Source organism: Rhinoderma darwinii, chromosome 4, assembly GCF_050947455.1.
Source record: "Rhinoderma darwinii isolate aRhiDar2 chromosome 4, aRhiDar2.hap1, whole genome shotgun sequence".
NCBI lineage: Eukaryota > Metazoa > Chordata > Amphibia > Anura > Rhinodermatidae > Rhinoderma > Rhinoderma darwinii.
In genome coordinates, this window is record NC_134690.1 from 35549090 (window position 1) to 35570124 (window position 21035).

At 43.7% G+C, this 21035-nt stretch overlaps 1 protein-coding gene across 6 annotated transcripts in view; it reads left to right on the top strand.

The window, feature by feature from the left end:
• Window positions 1-7733, top strand: part of LOC142759136 (UBX domain-containing protein 2A-like) — a 46044-nt gene extending 38311 nt beyond the window's left edge. For all 6 annotated transcript variants that reach the window (XM_075861016.1, XM_075861013.1, XM_075861014.1 and 3 more), the window contains 3 exons: window positions 198-335; window positions 2136-2294; window positions 6340-7733. In XM_075861016.1, coding sequence (XP_075717131.1) covers window positions 198-335; window positions 2136-2294; window positions 6340-6529 — 487 coding nt within the window. In that variant the 3' untranslated portion in view covers window positions 6530-7733. The remainder of the gene's footprint in view (window positions 1-197; window positions 336-2135; window positions 2295-6339) is intronic.
• The last annotated feature ends 13302 nt before the right edge of the window (window positions 7734-21035 follow it).

The following is a 21035-nucleotide window of genomic DNA, read 5'->3' on the forward strand; positions in this document are numbered from 1 at the left end:
AGAAGGCAGGAGAGATCTTGAACAGTGGGTTATTGATTTGTGGTGACATGAGATCACATCGTCCATACACTGCTGTACATATATCGTTACATTGGGCTCCATGGATTATGTAATATGCTATACACATTTTATGTCTTTGGTTTGTTACCTTGGTGTCACACAAGGTGAATTGATGTCTTATATTCTTCTTTTATCAGGGAGCTCCCACCAGAGTTGCACAAGACCTTCGCAAAGAAAGAATTGTCAGTTAATGTTGAAGACAGAAAAAGTGAACATTACTTTATAAGAAAGAAGCATGTGGACCCGTTCTCCGGAGAGGGTCACCGCCTGGGAAGGTGAGGATTGTACAAGGCCCTGTGTATTTCTGTCTATGGGGATCGTTCATAGTGCACATGACTGCTGTGACTTTATCATCCATGGTGGTTAGACATTAAAGGGGTTGTCACAAGCGTAAATATTATCCTCTAACCACTACATAGGTGATAACATGCCGCTCGGTGGGGGACCGACCACTCATGAGATTGGGGGTCCCGTTCCTCCGAATCAATGAAGCTGCAGTTTGAGCATATGCACTGCTGTTTTATCCACTAACTGGGACTGTCAGTGATGGAGTACAGTGCTCGACTATTTCCTGAAGTGCCATGGAGAATGGAGCAGCTGGGTTCATGCTCGACCTGCCGCTCCATTCATTCGAAGAAATGGGACCTCCATTCTCATGATCGGTGGAGGTGCCACGGTCGGACCTTCGCCGATCAGCGTGTTATCACCTATTCTGTGGCTAGGATAGAACATATGATCTTGGAACAACCTCTTTAAAGAGGCTCTGTCACCACATTATAAGTGGCCTATATTGTACATAATGTGATCGGCGCTGTAATGTAGATTACATCAGTGTTTTTTTTAGAAAAACGATCATTTTTGACGGCGTTATGACCGCTTTTAGCTTTATTCTAATGAGTTGCTTAATGGACAGCTGGGCGTGTTTTACTTTTTGACCTAGTGGGCATTATGGAGAGAAGTCTATGACGCTGACCAATCAGTGACCAATCCGCGTCATACACTTCTCCCCATTCATTTACACAGCACATAGCTATATCGCTATGTGCAGACACACACACACACACACACACACACACTAACGTTACTGCAGTGTCCTGACAATGAATATACATTACCTCCAGCCAGGACGTCATGTCTAGTCACAATCCTGACACTTCTGTAGCGTCTCTGATATTTACAGCAAGGCAAGCGTAATCTCGTTTTAAATGACAGGTTACATCGTAAATATCAGACGCTACAGAAGTGACAGGATTCTGAATAGACATGATGTCCTGGCTGGAGGTAATGAATATTCATTGTCAGGACACTGCAGTAACGTTATAGTGTGTTTGTGGCTGCACATAGAGATATAGATATATCGCTATCTGCAGTGTAAATGAATGGAGAGAAGTGTATGACGCTGATTGGTCACTGATTGGTCAGCGTCATACACTTCTCTCCACAACGCCCACTTGGTCAAAAAGTAAAACACGCCCAGTTGTCCATTAAGAAACTCATTAGCATAAATCTAAAATGAGTCATAACTCCGTCAAAAATAATCGTTTTTCTAAATAAAAAACACTGCTGTAATCTACATTACAGCGCCGATCCCATCATGTACAAGATAGGCCACTTATAATGTGGTGACAGAGCCTCTTTAAGGAGGTCATATGTGTGTTTAGGACATGGGCAGATGTACTTCTAATGATTTAACCACATCCATGGTTTCTTGCACGGTCACATGACCACAATTTATCTCCGGCCGTAATGTTTTGTATTTGGAAGTTTGTTCGCAAGTTTGTGGTTTTTAATTTTCTGGTCATTTTTTATTTATTTTTAAATCCTTTAAAAACGTATTACTTTACTGTAGGGTTGACTTTATCCTATGTTATGTACATCTAGGCAAACATGGACTGGGGAAGCCCTATTAACCTGTTATAACTCCTGACACTACTGTAATTGGCGCAGTCGTGTCACTGTATTAGATCAGCTGGTCAATCAATATTTAATTGTCTGATCGGTGCATAAAGTGATATCATAGAGAAGTCTGGAAAGAAAGTGAATCTATTCTGAGGTCTTTACTTTTCTTCTCTCAGTGCAACCCCAAAAGTCATTACCAAAGCAAATGGTTTGGAGGATGGAGGTGAACAAAGTCTCCCGAGTGTTGAGCTGAAGGCTGGGGAGCCTCTGACCAACGTCAAGATCTGGCTCGCTGATGGCAAGAGGATCGTTCAGAAATTTAACACTACACACAGGTAATCCAGAAATGCCGTTTTATTACGTGTGTGTGTGTGTGTGTGTGTGTGTGTGTGTGTGTGTGTGTGTGTGTGTGTGTGTGTGTGTAACATCAACTGCCCATGAATAGGCGGTGTTACATACTAAAGGGAATTTTTAATACAAGACCTCACCCTGAAGATGTGTACATGCAATTTAATTAATATTATTACATTTAAAGTAAAGCTCTAACTTTGGCTGTGTTCCAGAGGTAGGACCTTCACATGTCGGGAGAAAGTGGTTCCTCCTAACCGCCGTTTCACGTGACAAGGTGGCCACATCCAGGTGGAGACTTGGTATATACTTATTTATTGCATACCCCCAGCTCTGGGACCCGCACCTATTCACTTAATTTCCACTCACTCCTACAAGAGTTTAGGAAACAGCGCAGCAAAATGTGCTTGGCTGTTTCTAGGAAAAACCTGACCACCTCATCAGTGGCTGGAGCCCAACGGCAGAAGATAGGACTGGGTCCTATAGAGATAGGTGCGCGTCCCACCTCTAGGACCTGCATATAGCGGTGTCAGTGCGTAAAACTACACAGCGTATACACCCTAGTTGCCGCTAGGAATTCCATCCGAAAAGCCACGCCAAATTGTGTTGCGGTTTTTCAGGCCCCATGTTAGCTGCGGAAATCCTGCAGCAGTAAAAAAAAAAATGAATAAACGTACACACCCATAGTCATGGCGACTTAACTCTCTATCTTCTGAGCATAGCCCAGCCTCCTGTGATGCTATAGTCCATGTGACTGTTGCAGCAGTCACATGGGATGGAACGTCATGCCAGGATGAATGGCTGCGCTCAGAAGAGGATCGCCCTGCTAGTACTACTGCAGGGGGGTAAGTATGAGCTTTATTTATTAGATTCAAATTAAATACAAATTTATTTTGTTTTCATTTGCGATTTTTGTGGCTGAATCGCAGCGTTTCCACGGGATAAGTCGCACTACATAGGACTTTGTTGCAGGTTTTACCACTCAAATGAATTCTATCGAGAAACCCTTCAACAGATCAGCGATTCCACAGCATAAATTGGCGTGCTGCGGCATCAAACTTTTTTTTTTTCTTCTTCTGGACTAGTTTTTTGAATTTTATTTTTTTCCCCCTCGTTGTGGGGATGAGATTTTAAATCGCTCCTACTCTGCTACTGTAATGAAATCTGTTGCGGAAAATCTGCAGTGTTTATGCTACGTGTTCCTAGCCTTAGGCCTTATTCACACAAGTGTATTTCACGTCCGTGTTACGCGCGTTAACACAACGAATGTCACGAACCTATGCAATTCAATGGGGCCATTCAGTGTTTTTCATGTGTCTTCTGCGTGAAACTCACTGCATGTCCTGTTGTGTGTTTTTTGCGCATCACTTATCCATTGAAGTCAATGGGTGCGTGAAAAAAATGGACAGCACACGGACGTCATACATGTGCTGTGCGTGATTCACGCAACAGTTGCTGAAGAAATGATGAGAAAAAGCCACCGCCTTCTGTTTATTTTGCTGACGTACGACACGTGTGACATATGGATGACGTACGTGCGTAAAAAAAATGCGTACACGGATGTCACACAGAACTGCAACGCAAGAAAAACGCTCTGTTTTTTTAAGCACGCAAAACTGACACCTTCGTGTGAATAAGGTGTTAATGAGTCCATCAGACCCACAGCGGTTTGCGTTTTTCCCATTTTTCTACTGCTTTTCTCTTGGGTCAAAAACACAGCGGCCAGATGTTACGTTAAAGTCTAGTAAAATATAGAAAATACTACATACAAAGCATTCATGCTGGACCGGGAGGAGATGACAGTAACGGGCTGTGATCTTTCTTCTGGCCCTCACTTGCAGATTCCCCCTCCCTTACACAAAACTGCGAAGTAAAACTTTTATCCCGCTACCTGATTTCCAACGAGCGTAGCACCGCCAATATTGTACCTAGATTGTGGTGCCGTTTTGAAAGCTAAGATTCTGGGCTTTAATATGAAACCATCTAAGTGCTATACCTTATATTCCGCAGTCGTTTAAAGTCATAACCTATTACATACGTCCTTGGCAATGAAAGGGTTCATGCCTTATTAAACCGGTTTTCCCACTAAGCAGATTCATCCCTTATCCACACGATAGGTGATAATTGTGTGAACACCACTAGGACCCCCCACCGATCAGTAGAACAGGGGTCCCGACAGTCATTCCTAATCACTGGACGATCATAGGGAGGAGGGTTTTGAATGGAGCAGCGGTCACCCAGGTGCGCTGCTGCTCCATTCAATGTCTATGGACCCAATGGAAACAGCCCAGTTCAGCCCTCAGCGGTTTCCATCGGCACTGTAGACATTGACTGGATTGGTGATAAATGTCCGTTGTGGGTAAACCCCTTTAGAGCTTATTCACACGAATGGAGAATACGGCCGTCACACGGATTAGTGTATTTCAATGGGGCCATTTACACGGTCGTTGTTTCAACGGACCCTGTGAAGGGTCCATTGATAAATAGAACATGTCCTATTCTTCAGTTTTCACGGATCCCTCGATAGACTCAAGTCTATGGGGATCTGTAAAAAACGGGTACAACTCTGATGTGAAAAACAGCAGATTTTTAAGTCAGAGTTTGTGCTAGTTCGAGTGAATCTGGACTTAAAGGGGTTTTCCCCACGAGGGACATTTGACCTATCCACAGGATAGGTCATAAATTTAAGATGGATGTGGGTCCCACCTCTGGAACCCGCACCTTTCTCTAGAACGGGGCCCCTTAAGCCCCGTTCTACCAATCTGTGCTCCGGCTGACTCCCGGCCACTTCCTGATTACATGGTCGGGAGTTACGGAAACAGCTCAGCTATGCTTTTTCGTAACTACCATTCAGTTGTATGGGACTTATGGAACTAAGCTACGCGGTTTTCACCTTCGTGGTCCGAAATCAGCCAGAGCACAAAGTTAGAATGGGTTTAGGGGGCCCCATTCTAGAGATAGATGTGGGTCCTACCTCTGGGACCCGCAACTATCTGACAGTTATGACATATCCTGTATATATGTCAAAAATATCCCTCGTGGGAAAACGCCTTTAAAATAACTTTTGGCAGTCAGCCGTGATCGAAGGGATTCTCCATGTATAAGGCATAGAACTTTGTCGCTGCTTTGTCACTTGCAGATAGATACCAAACACTGCACATTTGCTATAATATCAGTGTTCAGGGGGTTAGGATAGATCTGCAGTATTGCCCACGTGGAGGTCTTATTGCAGCCAATGCATAAGTCATACCGCAGGGTATCTATGGCAATCCACACTGTCATGTCCCTCGACTTAGGTTTCTATTCACTGTCATGTTATGTTATATGCTCCTATTGCAGTTGCTTTGCTTTATTTACTTTGTCCCTGCTATCTCCCTGTAGCTAGGCTCTGAGGTAATAGCTCCTCCCTTCTTTCTGTGCCTAGTTGTCTTTCCTCATGGTTCCCATACTGTGTGGTCATCTCCTGCTCAACTCTGGCAAAATATCATCTTTTCACCTGCTGGTTTGTGTACATTACAAGTATTTCAGCCTGAAAATAAACTTCTCTGGAAACTTCCCACGTGCCTCTTCAGCTGAGTTGACGCTATCTGACAGTGTCTTGGTGTGAGTACCGGTTCAATACAGACATATACAGTGAGATTGTCTCAAGGGCCCTACAACTTACAGCCTGGTCATGGAGTCAGAATACACACAGCTGGGGACCAGTGTGGCATCTGGCTGTAGCAGTACTAGATCTGTCCAGCAGGGGGCCTAGATAGATATATATATATATATATATTAATATTTTTTTTACCATGTTATCTACATGATTTATATATAAAACAAAGTAGCAATTTTTGAAACTTGCCCTCCATATTACTTGTTGGGCTTTTAAATATCTGAACTCTGAGCATGTGTGGACATAAAGCAAGGTTTACAAGGAAACGAACGCCCAATATTGTAACTTGTATTTTCAGTAATAAGTGTCCTTTTATATGCATATGACATGTGAGTTACTGATTTCTTGTACATACCTCTCCTTTCTTTCTTCAGGATCAGCGATATCAGGAATTTTGTAGAGCGCATCCCTTGTAAATCAGAGAAGATCCCCTTCACGCTGGCGACCTCCTTCCCGTTGCGGGACCTTTTGGATGAGACGGTCACCATTCAGGAAGCTCGGCTGCAGAATGCCGTCCTGGTGCAGAGACTGCAGAAAACCACACCACTGTTCAGGGACGTCTAGTCCAGACCGCATCAGCAGCGGGGACTACGGAATCCTGAGGATCATGCGATTTAGTGCTTGGGTTTTATTTTGTGATATCTGAGGATCACTGTGAATAGACGGTGTACATATCCACTGACTTACAGGCTAGTATTGGCTGCACGGTCCTATCCATGGCCATATGTGCAGTCACGGCTACTTTGCTGCGCCTTCTGCGCTGCTTTACACGTTGCGGTCCTGTATTGCTGTCTACAGGGTGCACTTATACAACCGCTCATACTCCTCAGGTTTCTTCTGCAGGCCTTTCTGCTATGGATGGCTTTACAATATTCTGTTTGGCAATAAGTCGATTATTAATGGTTGTTTAGAGCACCACTGGCACGTTCCCTGTGAGAGCGTGTAAGATTAATGGTTGTTTATAGAGGCGGTACAACACAGCTCCGAAAATGTCACTTTTACCTCTTAACTACACAGCGGTATTATACGTTCTAGGATTTGAGATCACGGTTACCATGTATATTTGTCTGGAATAGAAGATAGTAGATTTAAAAGCCACAAAACCACCGTTTTGTTTCTATAGACACCCTGGTCTTATTTCTGTCTCGTTCTTTATTCGATATATTATCATTCTTTTTCAGACATTTGTTGTTTGCTTTAAGTCAAAAAGTGATCAAATGGGGTTTGACCCTCACCAATAGCGAGAATGAGCATGCCACAGTCCCCATCTTCTGCCGGATAGCTGGCTGCACTTGTGCACCCCCAACTTGATAGAATTGGGTGGAACTATGGGGGGGGGGGTGTAATTTCATCATTCGGTGGATTTAGAAGCTTCAATTCAATAGTGACCGCCTATGGATCCCAACATCTGATTGACAAGAATTTAAGGATTGGGAGAACCCTTTTTAAATTAGGTTATTGACGCAGGTGTTCTTCTCACGTTCCATTATGATGTATAGTAGTATCATGATAAAGTCATTTCCCTTCCTTTTTCCTTCAGGGCATTTGATATAAGGTATAAAGAAAACTCTTTTTCTGCTGAGCACAATCGGCATTACTGCAGCTCACCAGCAGGGGGCCTGCACCACTCTACATATGAACAGTAACAGTCCCCTCTGCTGACGAGCTCATGTCTTTTATTTAGCATGCTGTCTTGGATTGCAGTGTGTTTTTAGCTAATTTTAATATTTTTAAGTTCTGTTTTTATAAATTAAACATTTTAAGCTACTGCTGTCTTGGTCTGTTTTACTTCTGCCGTTTGGTCATAGGTCTGATCCATAGATGTAATTTGGTCCTAAGTAGCTTGTGCATGTCTGAAGGATTCACCGGACGCCAAAGGTCATACCACATTATTTAAAATTTGGATGACCAATATTAATAAGGACTCGCGGTAAAGATGACCGGTCAGCTCAGACCTAGCGAGTTGCGCTGAATGTATTTTGCCATGTTCACCATATTCACGGACTCATGAATTGGATAAATCTCTCACACAAGTGTAACATTGGGGATAACTGCAGTGACTCCTGAAAGCATACCATATTGTTCCGGAACAAATCTTACTGACTTCCTGGCGATCATATGATCGTTCACTACTACCGGGGCCAATACAGACTGTGCCTCTCTTTGAAAACACAGAAATGAAAACTACTACAGCCTTCTCTCTAGGGTCCCCATCAGTCCGACTGCCAGGCACCCTACATTCAGCTGCCTGATATTTTGGGCAGCCAGCTTAAACCTGCGGTTCACTAGTTAAGTCTTTGTATATGCAGGGAATTTTGCAAAAAAAGCAAATAAAAGCCCAGCCCAGCTCTGGCCACTATGAAGATATATAAGAAATGAATCATCCAAGGAAGTTTGAACTAAAAAAAAGCGCACGAGAGCGAGATGCGTGCGAGCGAGACTGTCCGGATCATGAATTACTGCAATACATTAGTATTGCAGTATATCATGCAAGTGATTCAATGATCGGTGGTTCAAGTCCTCTAGGGGGACTAAAATAAGTTAAATAGCATTAGTTGTTGTATTTTGTTTTTTGTGAAATAAAAAAATAAAATAAAAATATCTGTTATAATATTCTCATGGTATACTGAATGACTGATGAGCTCCTCACTGTGCCCTTTTTAAAGAATTAGAATATCATCAAAAAGTTAATTTATTTCAGTAATTCAATTCAAAAAGTGAAACTCCATATATTCTATAGATTCATTACACACAGAGGGATCTATTTCCAGCATTGTTTTTCTTTTAATGTTGATGATTATGGGAACAGTTCATGAAAACCCAAAATTTAGTCTGTCAGAAAATTAGAATATTATATGATCCCAATTTGAAAGATGACTTCATACCAAAATGTTGGCCTACTGAGAACTATGTCCAGTATAAGCACTCAATAGTTGGTCGGGGCTCCTTTTGCATGAATTTCTGCATCAATGCGGCGTGGCATGGAGGCGATCAGCATGTGACACTGCTGAGGTGGTATTAATGCAGCGTGGCATGGAGGCGATCAGCATGTGGCACTGCTGAGGTGGTATTAATGCAGCGTGGCATGGAGGCGATCAGCATGTGGCACTGCTGAGGTGTTATCAATGCGGCATGGCATGGAGGTGATCAGCCTGTGGCACTGCTGAGGTGGTATTAATGCGGCGTGGCATGGAGGCGATCAGCCTGTGGCACTGCTGAGGTGTTATCAATGCGGCGTGGCATGGGGGCGATCAGCCTGTGGCACTGCTGAGGTGTTATCAATGCGGCATGGCATGGAGGCGATCAGCCGGTGGCTCTGCTGAGGTGTTATCAATGCGGCGTGGCATGGAGGCGATCAGCCTGTGGCACTGCTGAGGTGTTATCAATGCGGCGTGGCATGGAGGCGATCAGCCTGTGGCACTGCTGAGCTGTTATCAATGCGGCATGGCATGGAGGCGATCAGCCGGTGGCACTGCTGAGGTGGTATTAATGCGGCGTGGCATGGGGGCGATCAGCCTGTGGCACTGCTGAGCTGTTATGGAAGGCCAGGTTGCTTTGATAGTGATCTTCAGCTCGTCTGCATTGTTGTGTCTGGTGTCTCATCTTCCTCTTGACAATACCCTGTATATTCTCTATGGGGTTTAGGTCAGACTAGTTTGCCGGCCAATCAAGTGCAGTGATACTGTGGTTATAACACCAGGTATTGGTACTTTTGGCAGTGTGGGCAGGTGCCAAGTCCTGCTGGAAAATGAAATCCGCATCTCCATAAAGCTTGTCAGCAGAGGGAAGCATGAAGTGCTGGGAAATGTCCTGGTAGACGCTGCGCTGACTCTGGACTTGATATAACACAGTGGCCCAACACCAGCAGATGACGTGGCCCCCAAACCATCACTGACTGTGGAAACTTCACACTGGACCGCAAGACACTTGGACTGACGCCTCTCCACTCTTCCTCCAGACTCCGGGACCGAGATCTCCAAATGAAATGCAACATTTACTTTCATCTGAAAACAGGACTTTGGACACTGAGCAGCAGTGTTGGTCCAGTGTGTTATAACAATTCAGCGCAGCGTCTACCAGGAGATTTTCGAGCGCTACATATAAAATTTTTCCCCCAACACAATGTAGAAAAACAAAAGGAGCGTAACTGGTATTGCTGCGTCCGAATTATTACAATATAACGTTATTTAACCCTTGCAGTGAATGACCTAAGAAAAACAAATGACACCGACAATCGCTGTTTTTTTGGTCACTTCATCTCCCACAAAAAATGAAGTAAAAAGTGATCATAAAGTCTCATACCTTTTTTTTAAAATGGAACCAATAGAAAAAAAATAATAATCTGGCTCTTATAATATGGCGACAAAACAAATTTTATTTTTAGCAATCCTTATTTTCCTTGTAAAAGTAGTAAAACAAAAAAAAATTATTTTGGTATCACCGTAATTGTATTGACCCGCAGACTAAGGTTAAACTGACGTTTTTACTGCACAGTAAATGCCATAAAACAAAAAACCCCAAATATGGGATCACTTTTTCCCAGTACATTATATGGCACCAAAAATAGTGCCCTGAAAATCTACAACTCGTTCCGCAGAAAACAAGCCTATGTACAGCTATATCGACGGAAAAATAAAAGTTATGGTTTTTGTAATGTGGGGAGGAAAAAATGAAATTGAAAAATTGCTATGGCGGGAAGGAGTTAAAAGTAAAGCTCATGCGCTGTCCTATTATTTACTAATACAGTAGGATTCCTTTTAGGCTGGGGTCACACAGTTTTTTTGCAGGAGGAAAATCTGCCTCAAAATTCCGTTTGGAGTTTTGAGGCAGATTTTCCTCTGCCTGTACGCCGATGTTCGTGGTGTTTTTCGCCCACGGCCATTGAGCACTGTGGGCATAAAATGCTGCAAAATACGCTTTCTCTGCCTCCCATTGATGTCAATGGGACGTCAGGTGTAAACGCACGAAGATAGGGCCTGTCCCTCAAACCCACGAGCCAGTTTTTCCACTCGCGGGAAAAAAAAGCATTCGTCTCCCATTTAAGTCAATAGGAGGCTTTTTTGGCGTGTTTTGCGGCACAGTTTCCGGGTCAAATAACTCAGTGTGAACTCCCCCTTAATCTGTAATCCAATAGTCCAGAAATTGGCATAATACGTAATCTGAAATCTCACAAGGGCGGGGGCTGAAAACTGGTGAACCAATTATTACATTAAAAATTAGTGATAGTCTCTTGTAACTTTTTTTTGTTCCCTTAGGGACCAATTGCACCGCAGTTCATGTACTACGTCATGTTGTTGTGAAGCCCTAGCCTAAGTGATAACGTTTTATCTTCGGTCGTCTTCCTGCAGATTTTCTGAGTTGTTATTAATTTCTACAGCATACTTTGCTGTTCTCATCCAATAATCGATAATCTGAGACCTCCGGTCGTAATAATGTTATATTAAAATAATGTAACGGTGTATATACTAGTCATGTATTTATCTTAATATGGGAAAATTCCTTTAATAGGGCATCTAATAATCCAGAAATTCTGATAATCTGGCACTTGTTTACAGTATAGAAATAAACATTTCAGACTGTTAAAAAAAAATAAAAAATACTGCAAGATAAAATTTGCATAAACTGCGAGTTTTTTGTGGCCAAATTAATGGCATTGTCTCTCCAAAATCGGCACTGATGGCGTGTACATTCACTCCCGGACAGCGCCGTAGACAAACTTGTGACGTCTGCGCCACCATCAGGACGTTGTCTGGGGCGCTGCACAGGGGAGAAGAACTTCATGAACCGGAGATGTGATTATCTGCAGACAGGACATGGCACCCGGAGACTTGGCAGCTCTTTTGGCAGTCCTGGATGTCTCCCCTTTTTCCGGCACATTCTGGGATGATGATACATAAGGTGCTGGGATTCTGTGTTATATTTCGGAATTGTCAGTTGTTTGAAAAGTAGAATAATTAATAAAGTTGTTAAAAACCAGTAAGAACAAAAAGTAAATGAGCACCAGAGCGACCAATCGGAGTCCACGTCTCATGTTCCCAGTGCAGGTTACAGAATTAAAGCTGAGCTGTGATTGGTTGCTATGGACACAACTATTTCTGTTAGACTGCTGTCATGGAGGAGAGGCAGGGACTGCTCATATTCCCCATTATATACAGAGACATCTTTATACTTGTCTGTGTAGTGAATGGTGGACACTATGGAGCTACAGATGATCACAGAGAAACATCTGGAAATGAATGGAACCAATACTGTGATCCCAGTCCCTATAACTGTCTCCTCGGGGGACTTGTCCCTGTCTGGTGCCGTCAGCCATTTTTATATAGACAGTTATGGCTTTAGTTATATATCTTATATCAGGTGAATTTATGTCATATTATGGGAGGAGCTGAGAAGACGCAGCTCCGATTGAGAAATCCAAGACGCCCCCGACACAATGACACGTCCAGACTTCTCTAGTGGATACATATTTATATGGGAAATAATATAATGTCCCCGCACTTCATCCAGCGAATAGCAACGTGTCCATAAATGACTGAAGTATTATATAGTAGTATTATTTATAATGTACTGTCCTATATACCGGCCATATATCCACCACCAGTCCATCCATTATCAGTCCAACCACCCATCATCCATATATCATCCATCATCCACCCATCATCCACACATCATCCCCCCTCCCTTGTACATACAATCCAGTGCTATGTTATTTATGGCTTCTGTATTATTGGGATATATGAGGGATTGTCGGGGATATATCTGTGTTATAATAAGTATATATAACCCCACAATTACATTGTATAGAAATAATGTCATTGTCTCCTCATCTACAAGGTTTCGGGAGCCGAGGTGGAGAACATTTCTTCTATATAGAATTGGATTGGCTGCTCGGCCTGGTCCTGTCCCTTTAAATAATATTTGCTGCTGCTTAAGATGTCACGGAATGTTGTGAATGTTGGCTCCGCCCCCGCACATTATGACATCACTCAGATTATATAAGGAGCTGCTGAGCCGACACTCCATTGAGGGTTGTAGTTGGTGTAAAGTAAGTCCGCTCTGTGTTCAGCTTCTGTTGAGTATTTTATTTTCTTCTACTGTTTCTCTTTCTCTCCTCTATTCTTCCTATATCTCCTCCATGTAATATTCCACTGTCTGCCATGGTAACGCACCGTCACCCTGTGATCGCGTCATGAGGGTGCCGTTGGGCTGGCATTGGTTATACGTCCAAGACCAGAGTTATCTCTGATCTTGGCCATTGCATTGGGATGTTGGCTGTATATTACCATCACTGTGCCGTAATAGTAGAGACATTTGCAGGAATAACCGGCTAAATGTGAAATGCTATTACAATGCGGTAAAGGATTAAAATATGGCATTCTGCCTAATGCCATATGTAGGAAACCCCAGTAGCACAGGGGTCCAGTAGGTAAGGGGCCTACTGTCACCTAAAAAGCAGCTTCCTACTGTTAGATTACATGTAAGGGACGGTGCTGATGAGTTTCATGGCTCAGAGTTACTGGTGGATTGTTAGAGAGACATAAGGGGGTGCGTATAAGGGGCACGTTATTGCACAGCGGCCTCCTGCAGCCCGTGCCTGTCACTATGAAGCCCCTCTGACATGGTATTAGTTACATGACCCCCATGCATCATTTACTCTGAGCATTCAATGGGAATCCATGTTATATGAGATAGTACACGTGCCGGGTCAGTACACAGGACACAACCATAGGCAAACTTATTAAGACTACTATTAGAATAAGGAATATTATTGGGGTTGGGTTACACTCTTGTGCTGGACATTATAGCACATGACACCATTATAAGGCCATGTCCAGACGTGGCAGAGTTTTTCCGCTGCAAATCTTGGTGAAGATTTGGGGCAATCACGCAACGAATCTGCACCAACATTTGCATATTTGACAAGTAATTCAGACGTTGCAGATATCACAGCGGACTTGACACAGATTTCAGTTTTTGCATTGCAAAGGCTAAAATCCGCAGTGAAATTCCGCTTCTTCTCCGCAATGTAATGAGCATGCTGCGGAGGGAAAATTCTGCACCGCAGGCTAATTTCCGCACCGTTATTTTCTGCAACGTCTGAACTAAATTTCCTAAAAATGTATAGAAAGAAATGTAAAAAACGGCTGCTGCAGAATTCCACTGCGGACTGTCCACAGCGGAATTCAACAGCAATTCAGCCACGTGTGAATGTGCCCTAACATGGAGCTACTGTATCTGGATTATTATACTGTCATGGGTAACACAATATGAGTGTGAATATTTCTATGTACATCCATGTATCAGGTACAAGATGGGCATGGATGACTGGGTACTGAGGGTTCTGGTACAGGTTGGGTATTGGTAATGTGATGGTTGGTCAATTTGCTTATATTCTCTGTATTAAATGACATTATGAATTATCAAGCATGCCAAATTACGAAGATATTTATTCTCCACTTTTCCTCTACATAGTTCTGCTTGAGTCTGCAAAAATATGTTATTATTGTGTATTATTCTTATATCCTTCAAAATGTTCAGATGGCTGTCTGGCTGAACGCCTGGACATAAAGTGCAACTATTTCTCTTCATCTTATGTACTCCCTCTATGGGAAAGAGCAGCTAACACCACTCTATTGTATGCTTGCCTCCAGATGCAATTCTGATGTCAGCATTTTAATGATGAATTATAATAATGCATTTGAAATATTCTCATAGTATGCTATTGGCTGAATAAGAGTTAGGGTACGTTCACACGGCTTATTTTCAGAAGTTTTTTGGGCTGTAAATGCCCCGAAAAATGTCTAAAGATACAATTTCAAATATCTGGCCATTGATTTCAATGGGAAAAACTGTGTTTCGTTCCCACGGGACGGTTTTTACGCGCCGTTTGTAAAAATGACACGTAAAAAAATGCCTCGTAAAAAAGAAGTACATGTCACTTCTTGAGCCTTATTTGGAGCCGTTTTTTATTGACTCAATAGAAAAACAGCTCCAAAAATGTCCTTAAAAAAATACATCAAAAAACGCATGATGCATAAAAAACTGCTGAAAATCAGAGGCTATTTTCCCTTGATAACAGCTCCGTATTTTACAGCCCTTTTTGGTTTGCCGTGTGAACATACCCTTATTGTCACATTGCCTCTGATTGGTTAACCTCAAGCCTACACCCCTTTTGAATGATATTATAATTGAGTTTGGCAATAAACCTCAGAGGAGTATTTTGAGCATATCAGCAGCGTCTGTGTGATTTATTCTTCTTCACTCATATCGAAATGAAATCTCCTGATTAGGATGCTGGATGAAGTGCCTGGCGTGAGTGTCTGTTGGAACTCTCGTCTAAATTTCAGTCTAATATATTTTGAGCCATTGACTTCCACAACAGTAACAATGAATAGGTGTTGTACATTTTGAGGTGCAGGGTGGGGATGGTTCTAGTATAAAATATTGGCAAAAAAAGGTCACAGTAGTTATTAGTGATCCTTAATAATAAGTCTATAGAATATGTCCTAGATTCTCACTATCTTTTTTTATTCTCTAATAGGATGGAGAAGGATCAGGAGATGAAGATTGTGAAGGAGGACGAGGAGATAAAGACTGAGGAGGAGAAGATAAAAATTGAAGAGGAGAATGAGGAGGAGACAAAGATTGAAGAGGCGAAGAGTGAGAAGGAGACAAGGATTGAGGAGGAGGAGAATGCAGAGTTGGGAAATAATGAGGAAAAGATAAAGAATAAGGATGAAGAAGAATACTGGGATGAGATGTATGTAATGTAGGATCCCTGGTGATGGGCAGAGTTGTATAAATCAACATTTACATTCCAAATCACAAATAATATTTAAACTCAACAGATGATTTACCATCGTAATTCCCCAAAAACTACCTGAAAATGTTTTGGCCCCATGCACACGACCGTATTTTTGTCCACCCGTAAATACTGGCGTAAATATGGGTCCTTGGTCACACGTATTCGACCCATATCGCACCAGTATTTACGGACCCGTGCCCGTAAATACGGGTCCGGTGTCACCCGTATTCCACCCGTATTTACGGGCACGTTTTCGCTGCAAAATTACACTGCAGTAATCGGCAGCCCCTTCTCTCTATCAGTGCAGGATAGAGAGAAGGGACAGCCCTTTCCGCAGAAAAAGTAAAAGAAATTCATACTTACCCGGCCATTGTCTTGGTGACGCGTCCCTCTCCTGAAATCCAGTCCGACCTCCCTGGATGATGCGGCAGTCCATGTGACCGCTGCAGCCTGTGATTGGCCTGTGATTGGCTGCAGCGGTCACATGGGCTGAAACGTCATCCCAGGAGGCCGGACTGGAGGAAGAAGCAGGGAGTTCTGGGTAAATATGCACGTCTTTTTTTTTTTTTACAGGTTGATCTATATTGTGATCGGAAGTCACTGTCCAGGGTGCTGAAACAGTTACTGCCGATCGTTTAACTCTTTCAGCACCCTGGACAGTGACTATTTAAACGGACGTCGCCTAGCAACGCCTAGCAACGCTCCCGTAATTACGGGTGCACACACGTAGTCACCCGTAATTACGGGAGCCCCATAGACTTCGATGGGCCTGCCCGTGCCGTAATTACGGCCTGAAATAGGACATGCTCTATATTTTTCAACGGCACGGGCACCTTCCCGTAAGCATACGGGGAGGTACCCGTGGCCAATAGAAGTCCATCGGCCGTAATTATGGCCCGTAATTACGGGCGTTTTTACGTTCGTGTGCATGGGGCCTAAGGATGAAGAAGAATAACGGGATGAGATGTATGTAATGTAGGATCCCTGGTGATGGGCAGAGTTGTATAAAACAACATTTACATTCCAAATCACAAATAATATTTAAACTCAACGGATGATTTACCATCGTAATTCCCCAAAAACTACCTGAAAATGTTTTTCATTTTTTATACCATACTATATAAGCCCAACCTACTTCAACCCCTTCCCGCCGCAGCCCTTTTTCAGATTTTAATTTTCGTTTTTTCCTCCCCACCTTCCAAAAGCCATAACGTCTTTATTTTTCCATCAATATAGTACTATGAGGGCTTGATTTTTGCGGGACAAGTTGTAGTTTTTCGTATCACCATTTATTTTGCCATATAATATACTAGGAAATGGGAAAAAATTATATGTGGGGTAGAAAAAGAAAAAAAACAGCGATTCCTCCATGGTTTTTTGCGTGCCGTTTTTACGGAATTCACTGTGCAATTAAAACAACACGTTAACTTTATTCTGTGGGTTGATACGATTACGGCGATACCAAATATATATAGTTTTTTCTATATTTTACTACTTTTACAAGTAGAAACCGAAGTGTAAAAAAGAAAATTTATTTTGTGTCAGCAAATTCTGAGAGCCATAACTTTTTTATTTTTCCGTTGATTAAGTGGTATGAGGGCTTATTTTTTGCGGGATAAGCTGTAGTTTTTAATAATACCATTTATCACTTTTTATTTCATTTTTTGTGGGAGATTAGGTGACCAAAAAATAGAGATTCTGGCGTTTACAATTTGTTTTTTTTACGGCGTTCACTGTGCGGGTTAAATAATGATATATTGTAATAGTTCAGACTTTTACGGACGCGGCAATACCAATTATGGTTATTTATTTATTTTTTTACTATGCTCTAGGGGGAAAATGGGAAAAGGGTGTTTTTTTGAACTTTTAATACTTTTATTTTTGTTTACACAAAAAAAAAACTTTATTTAACTCATTTTTACTTTTTTTATTAGTCTCCCTAGCGGACTTCAACCAGCGATCGTTAGATCGCTTGCACGATATACTGAAATACTAATGTATTGCAGTATATCGTGATTGTGACAGGCCACTATTAAGCCCTGCCGGAGGCAGGGCTTAATAGGTGTACAAAGATGGCGGACCTGGGGGCCTTCATTAAGCCCCCAGGCAGCCGTAGCAACCATCACCCCCCCACAATTGCGTTGCGGGGGGCGTGATGAGCTGTTAGAGGGGGTCGCCCCCCTCTTTCTAATTATTTAAATGCTGCGGTCTCTGTTGACCGCGGCATTTAACCAGTTAAACTAGCGGGATCACGCTCGAGCGCGATGGTGCTAGTTACCCTGAGCCCGCTCCATACTTCCCCTACCCGACTTTGGCGTATGGATACGTCAAATGTCGGGAAGCGGTTAATGGGTCAAAACCAGGACTATTAGCATGGCATGAGAAACCCCTTTTACCCTTTCAGGACTGAGCCATTGTTTGCTTTTTCATTTTAGTTTTTCACTCCCCGCCTTCCAAGAGACATAACTTTTTTATTTTTCCGTCAATAGAGTGGTGTGAGGGCGTATTTATATTTTGTGGGAGGAGTTGTACTTTTTACTGACACTATTTAAAGTACCATATACTAGTCCTTCTCAATGAATTAGAATATCAAAAAGTTAATTTATTTCAGTAATTTAATTCAAAAAGTGAAACTCATATATTATATAGATTCATTACACACAGAGTGATCTATTTCCAGCATTTTATTTTTAATGTTGATGATTATGGCAACAGTTAATGAAAACCCAAAATTCAGTGGGTCAGAAAATTAGAATATTATATAAGTTCAATTTAAAAAATGATTTTTAATACCGAAATGTTGGCCTACTGAAAAGTATGTACAGTATCTGCCCTCAATACTTGGTCGGGACTCCTTTTGCATGAATTTCTGCATCAATGCAGCGTGGCATGGAGGTGATCAGACTGTGGCACTGCTGAGGTGTTATCAATGCGGCGTGGCATGGAGGTGATCAGCCTGTGGCACTGCTGAGGTGTTATCAATGCGGCGTGGCATGGAGGTGATCAGCCTGTGGCACTGCTGAGGTGTTATCAATGCGGCGTGGCATGGAGGTGATCAGACTGTGGCACTGCTAAGGTGTTATCAATGCGGCGTGGCATGGAGGTGATCAGCCTGTGGCACTGCTGAGGTGTTATCAATGCGGCGTGACATGGAGGTGATCAGACTGTGGCACTGCTGAGGTGTTATCAATGCGGCATGGCATGGAGGTGATCAGCCTGTGGCACTGCTGAGCTGTTATCAATGCGGCGTGACATGGAGGTGATCAGACTGTGGCACTGCTGAGGTGTTATCAATGCGGCATGGCATGGAGGTGATCAGCCTGTGGCACTGCTGAGCTGTTATCAATGCAGCGTGGCATGGAGGTGATCAGACTGTGGCACTGCTGAGGTGTTATCAATGCAGGGTGGCATGGAGGTGATCAGCCTGTGGCACTGCTGAGGTGTTATCAATGCGGCATGGCATGGAGGTGATCAGACTGTGGCACTGCTGAGGTGTTATCAATGCGGCGTGGCATGGAGGTGATCAGCCTGTGGCACTGCTGAGGTGTTATCAATGCGGCGTGACATGGAGGTGATCAGACTGTGGCACTGCTGAGGTGTTGTCAATGAGGCGTGGCATGGAGGTGATCAGCCTGTGGCACTGCTGAGCTGTTATCAATGCGGCGTGGCATGGAGGCGATCAGACTGTGGCACTGCTGAGGTGTTGTCAATGCGGCGTGGCATGGAGGCGATCAGCCTGTGGCACTGCTGAGGTGTTATCAATGCGGCGTGACATGGAGGTGATCAGACTGTGGCACTGCTGAGGTGTTATCAATGCGGCATGGCATGGAGGTGATCAGCCTGTGGCACTGCTGAGCTGTTATCAATGCGGCGTGACATGGAGGTGATCAGACTGTGGCACTGCTGAGGTGTTATCAATGCGGCATGGCATGGAGGTGATCAGCCTGTGGCACTGCTGAGCTGTTATCAATGCAGCGTGGCATGGAGGTGATCAGACTGTGGCACTGCTGAGGTGTTATCAATGCAGGGTGGCATGGAGGTGATCAGCCTGTGGCACTGCTGAGGTGTTATCAATGTGGCGTGGCATGGAGGTGATCAGACTGTGGCACTGCTGAGGTGTTATCAATGCGGCGTGGCATGGAGGTGATCAGCCTGTGGCACTGCTGAGGTGTTATCAATGCGGCGTGACATGGAGGTGATCAGACTGTGGCACTGCTGAGGTGTTGTCAATGAGGCGTGGCATGGAGGTGATCAGCCTGTGGCACTGCTGAGCTGTTATCAATGCGGCGTGGCATGGAGGCGATCAGACTGTGGCACTGCTGAGGTGTTGTTAATGCTGCGTGGCATGGAGGCGATCAGCCTGTGGCACTGCTGAGGTGTTATCAATGCGGCGTGGCATGGAGGTGATCAGACTGTGGCACTGCTGAGGTGTTGTCAATGCGGCGTGGCATGGAGGCGATCAGCCTGTGGCACTGCTGAGGTGTTATCAATGCGGCGTGGCATGGAGGTGATCAGCCTGTGGCACTGCTGAGGTGTTATCAATGCGGCATGGCATGGAGGTGATCAGACTGTGGCACTGCTGAGGTGTTATCAATGCGGCATGGCATGGAGGTGATCAGCCTGTGGCACTGCTGAGGTGTTATGGAAGCCCAGGTTGCTTTGATAGTGGCCCTCAGCTCGTCTGCATTGTTGGGTCTGGGGTCTCTCATCTTCCTCTTGACAATACCCGGTAGATTCTCTATGGGGTTTAGGTCAGGCCAGTTTGCCGGCCAATCAAGTGCAGTGATACTGTGGTTATTAAACCAGGTGTTGGTACTTTTGGCAGTGTGGGCAGGTGCCAAGTCCTGCTGGAAAATGAAATCAGCATCTCCATAAAGCTTGTCAGCAGAGGGAAGCATGAAGTGCTCGAAAATGTCCTGGTAGACGCTGCGCTGACTCTGGAATTGATATAACACTGTGGACCAACACTGCTGCCCAGTGGTCCAAAGTCCGGTCTTCAGATGAAAGTAAATTTTGCATTTCATTTGGAGATCACGGTCCCAGAGTCTGGAGGAAGAGTGGAGAGGCGTCAATCCAAGTTGCTTGCGGCCCAGTGTGAAGTTTCCATAGTCAGTGTGTCATCTGCTGGTGGAAAATGGTTCGGAATGCACTAGATCCAGGTAGGTGCACGAATAGGGTCCCAACCCAATCGTATTGTGAAAAGTATTCGGCACACTGAGTCGTAGGTAATGGATTCTTGAAATTTTTATTATGTTTGATGCCAAG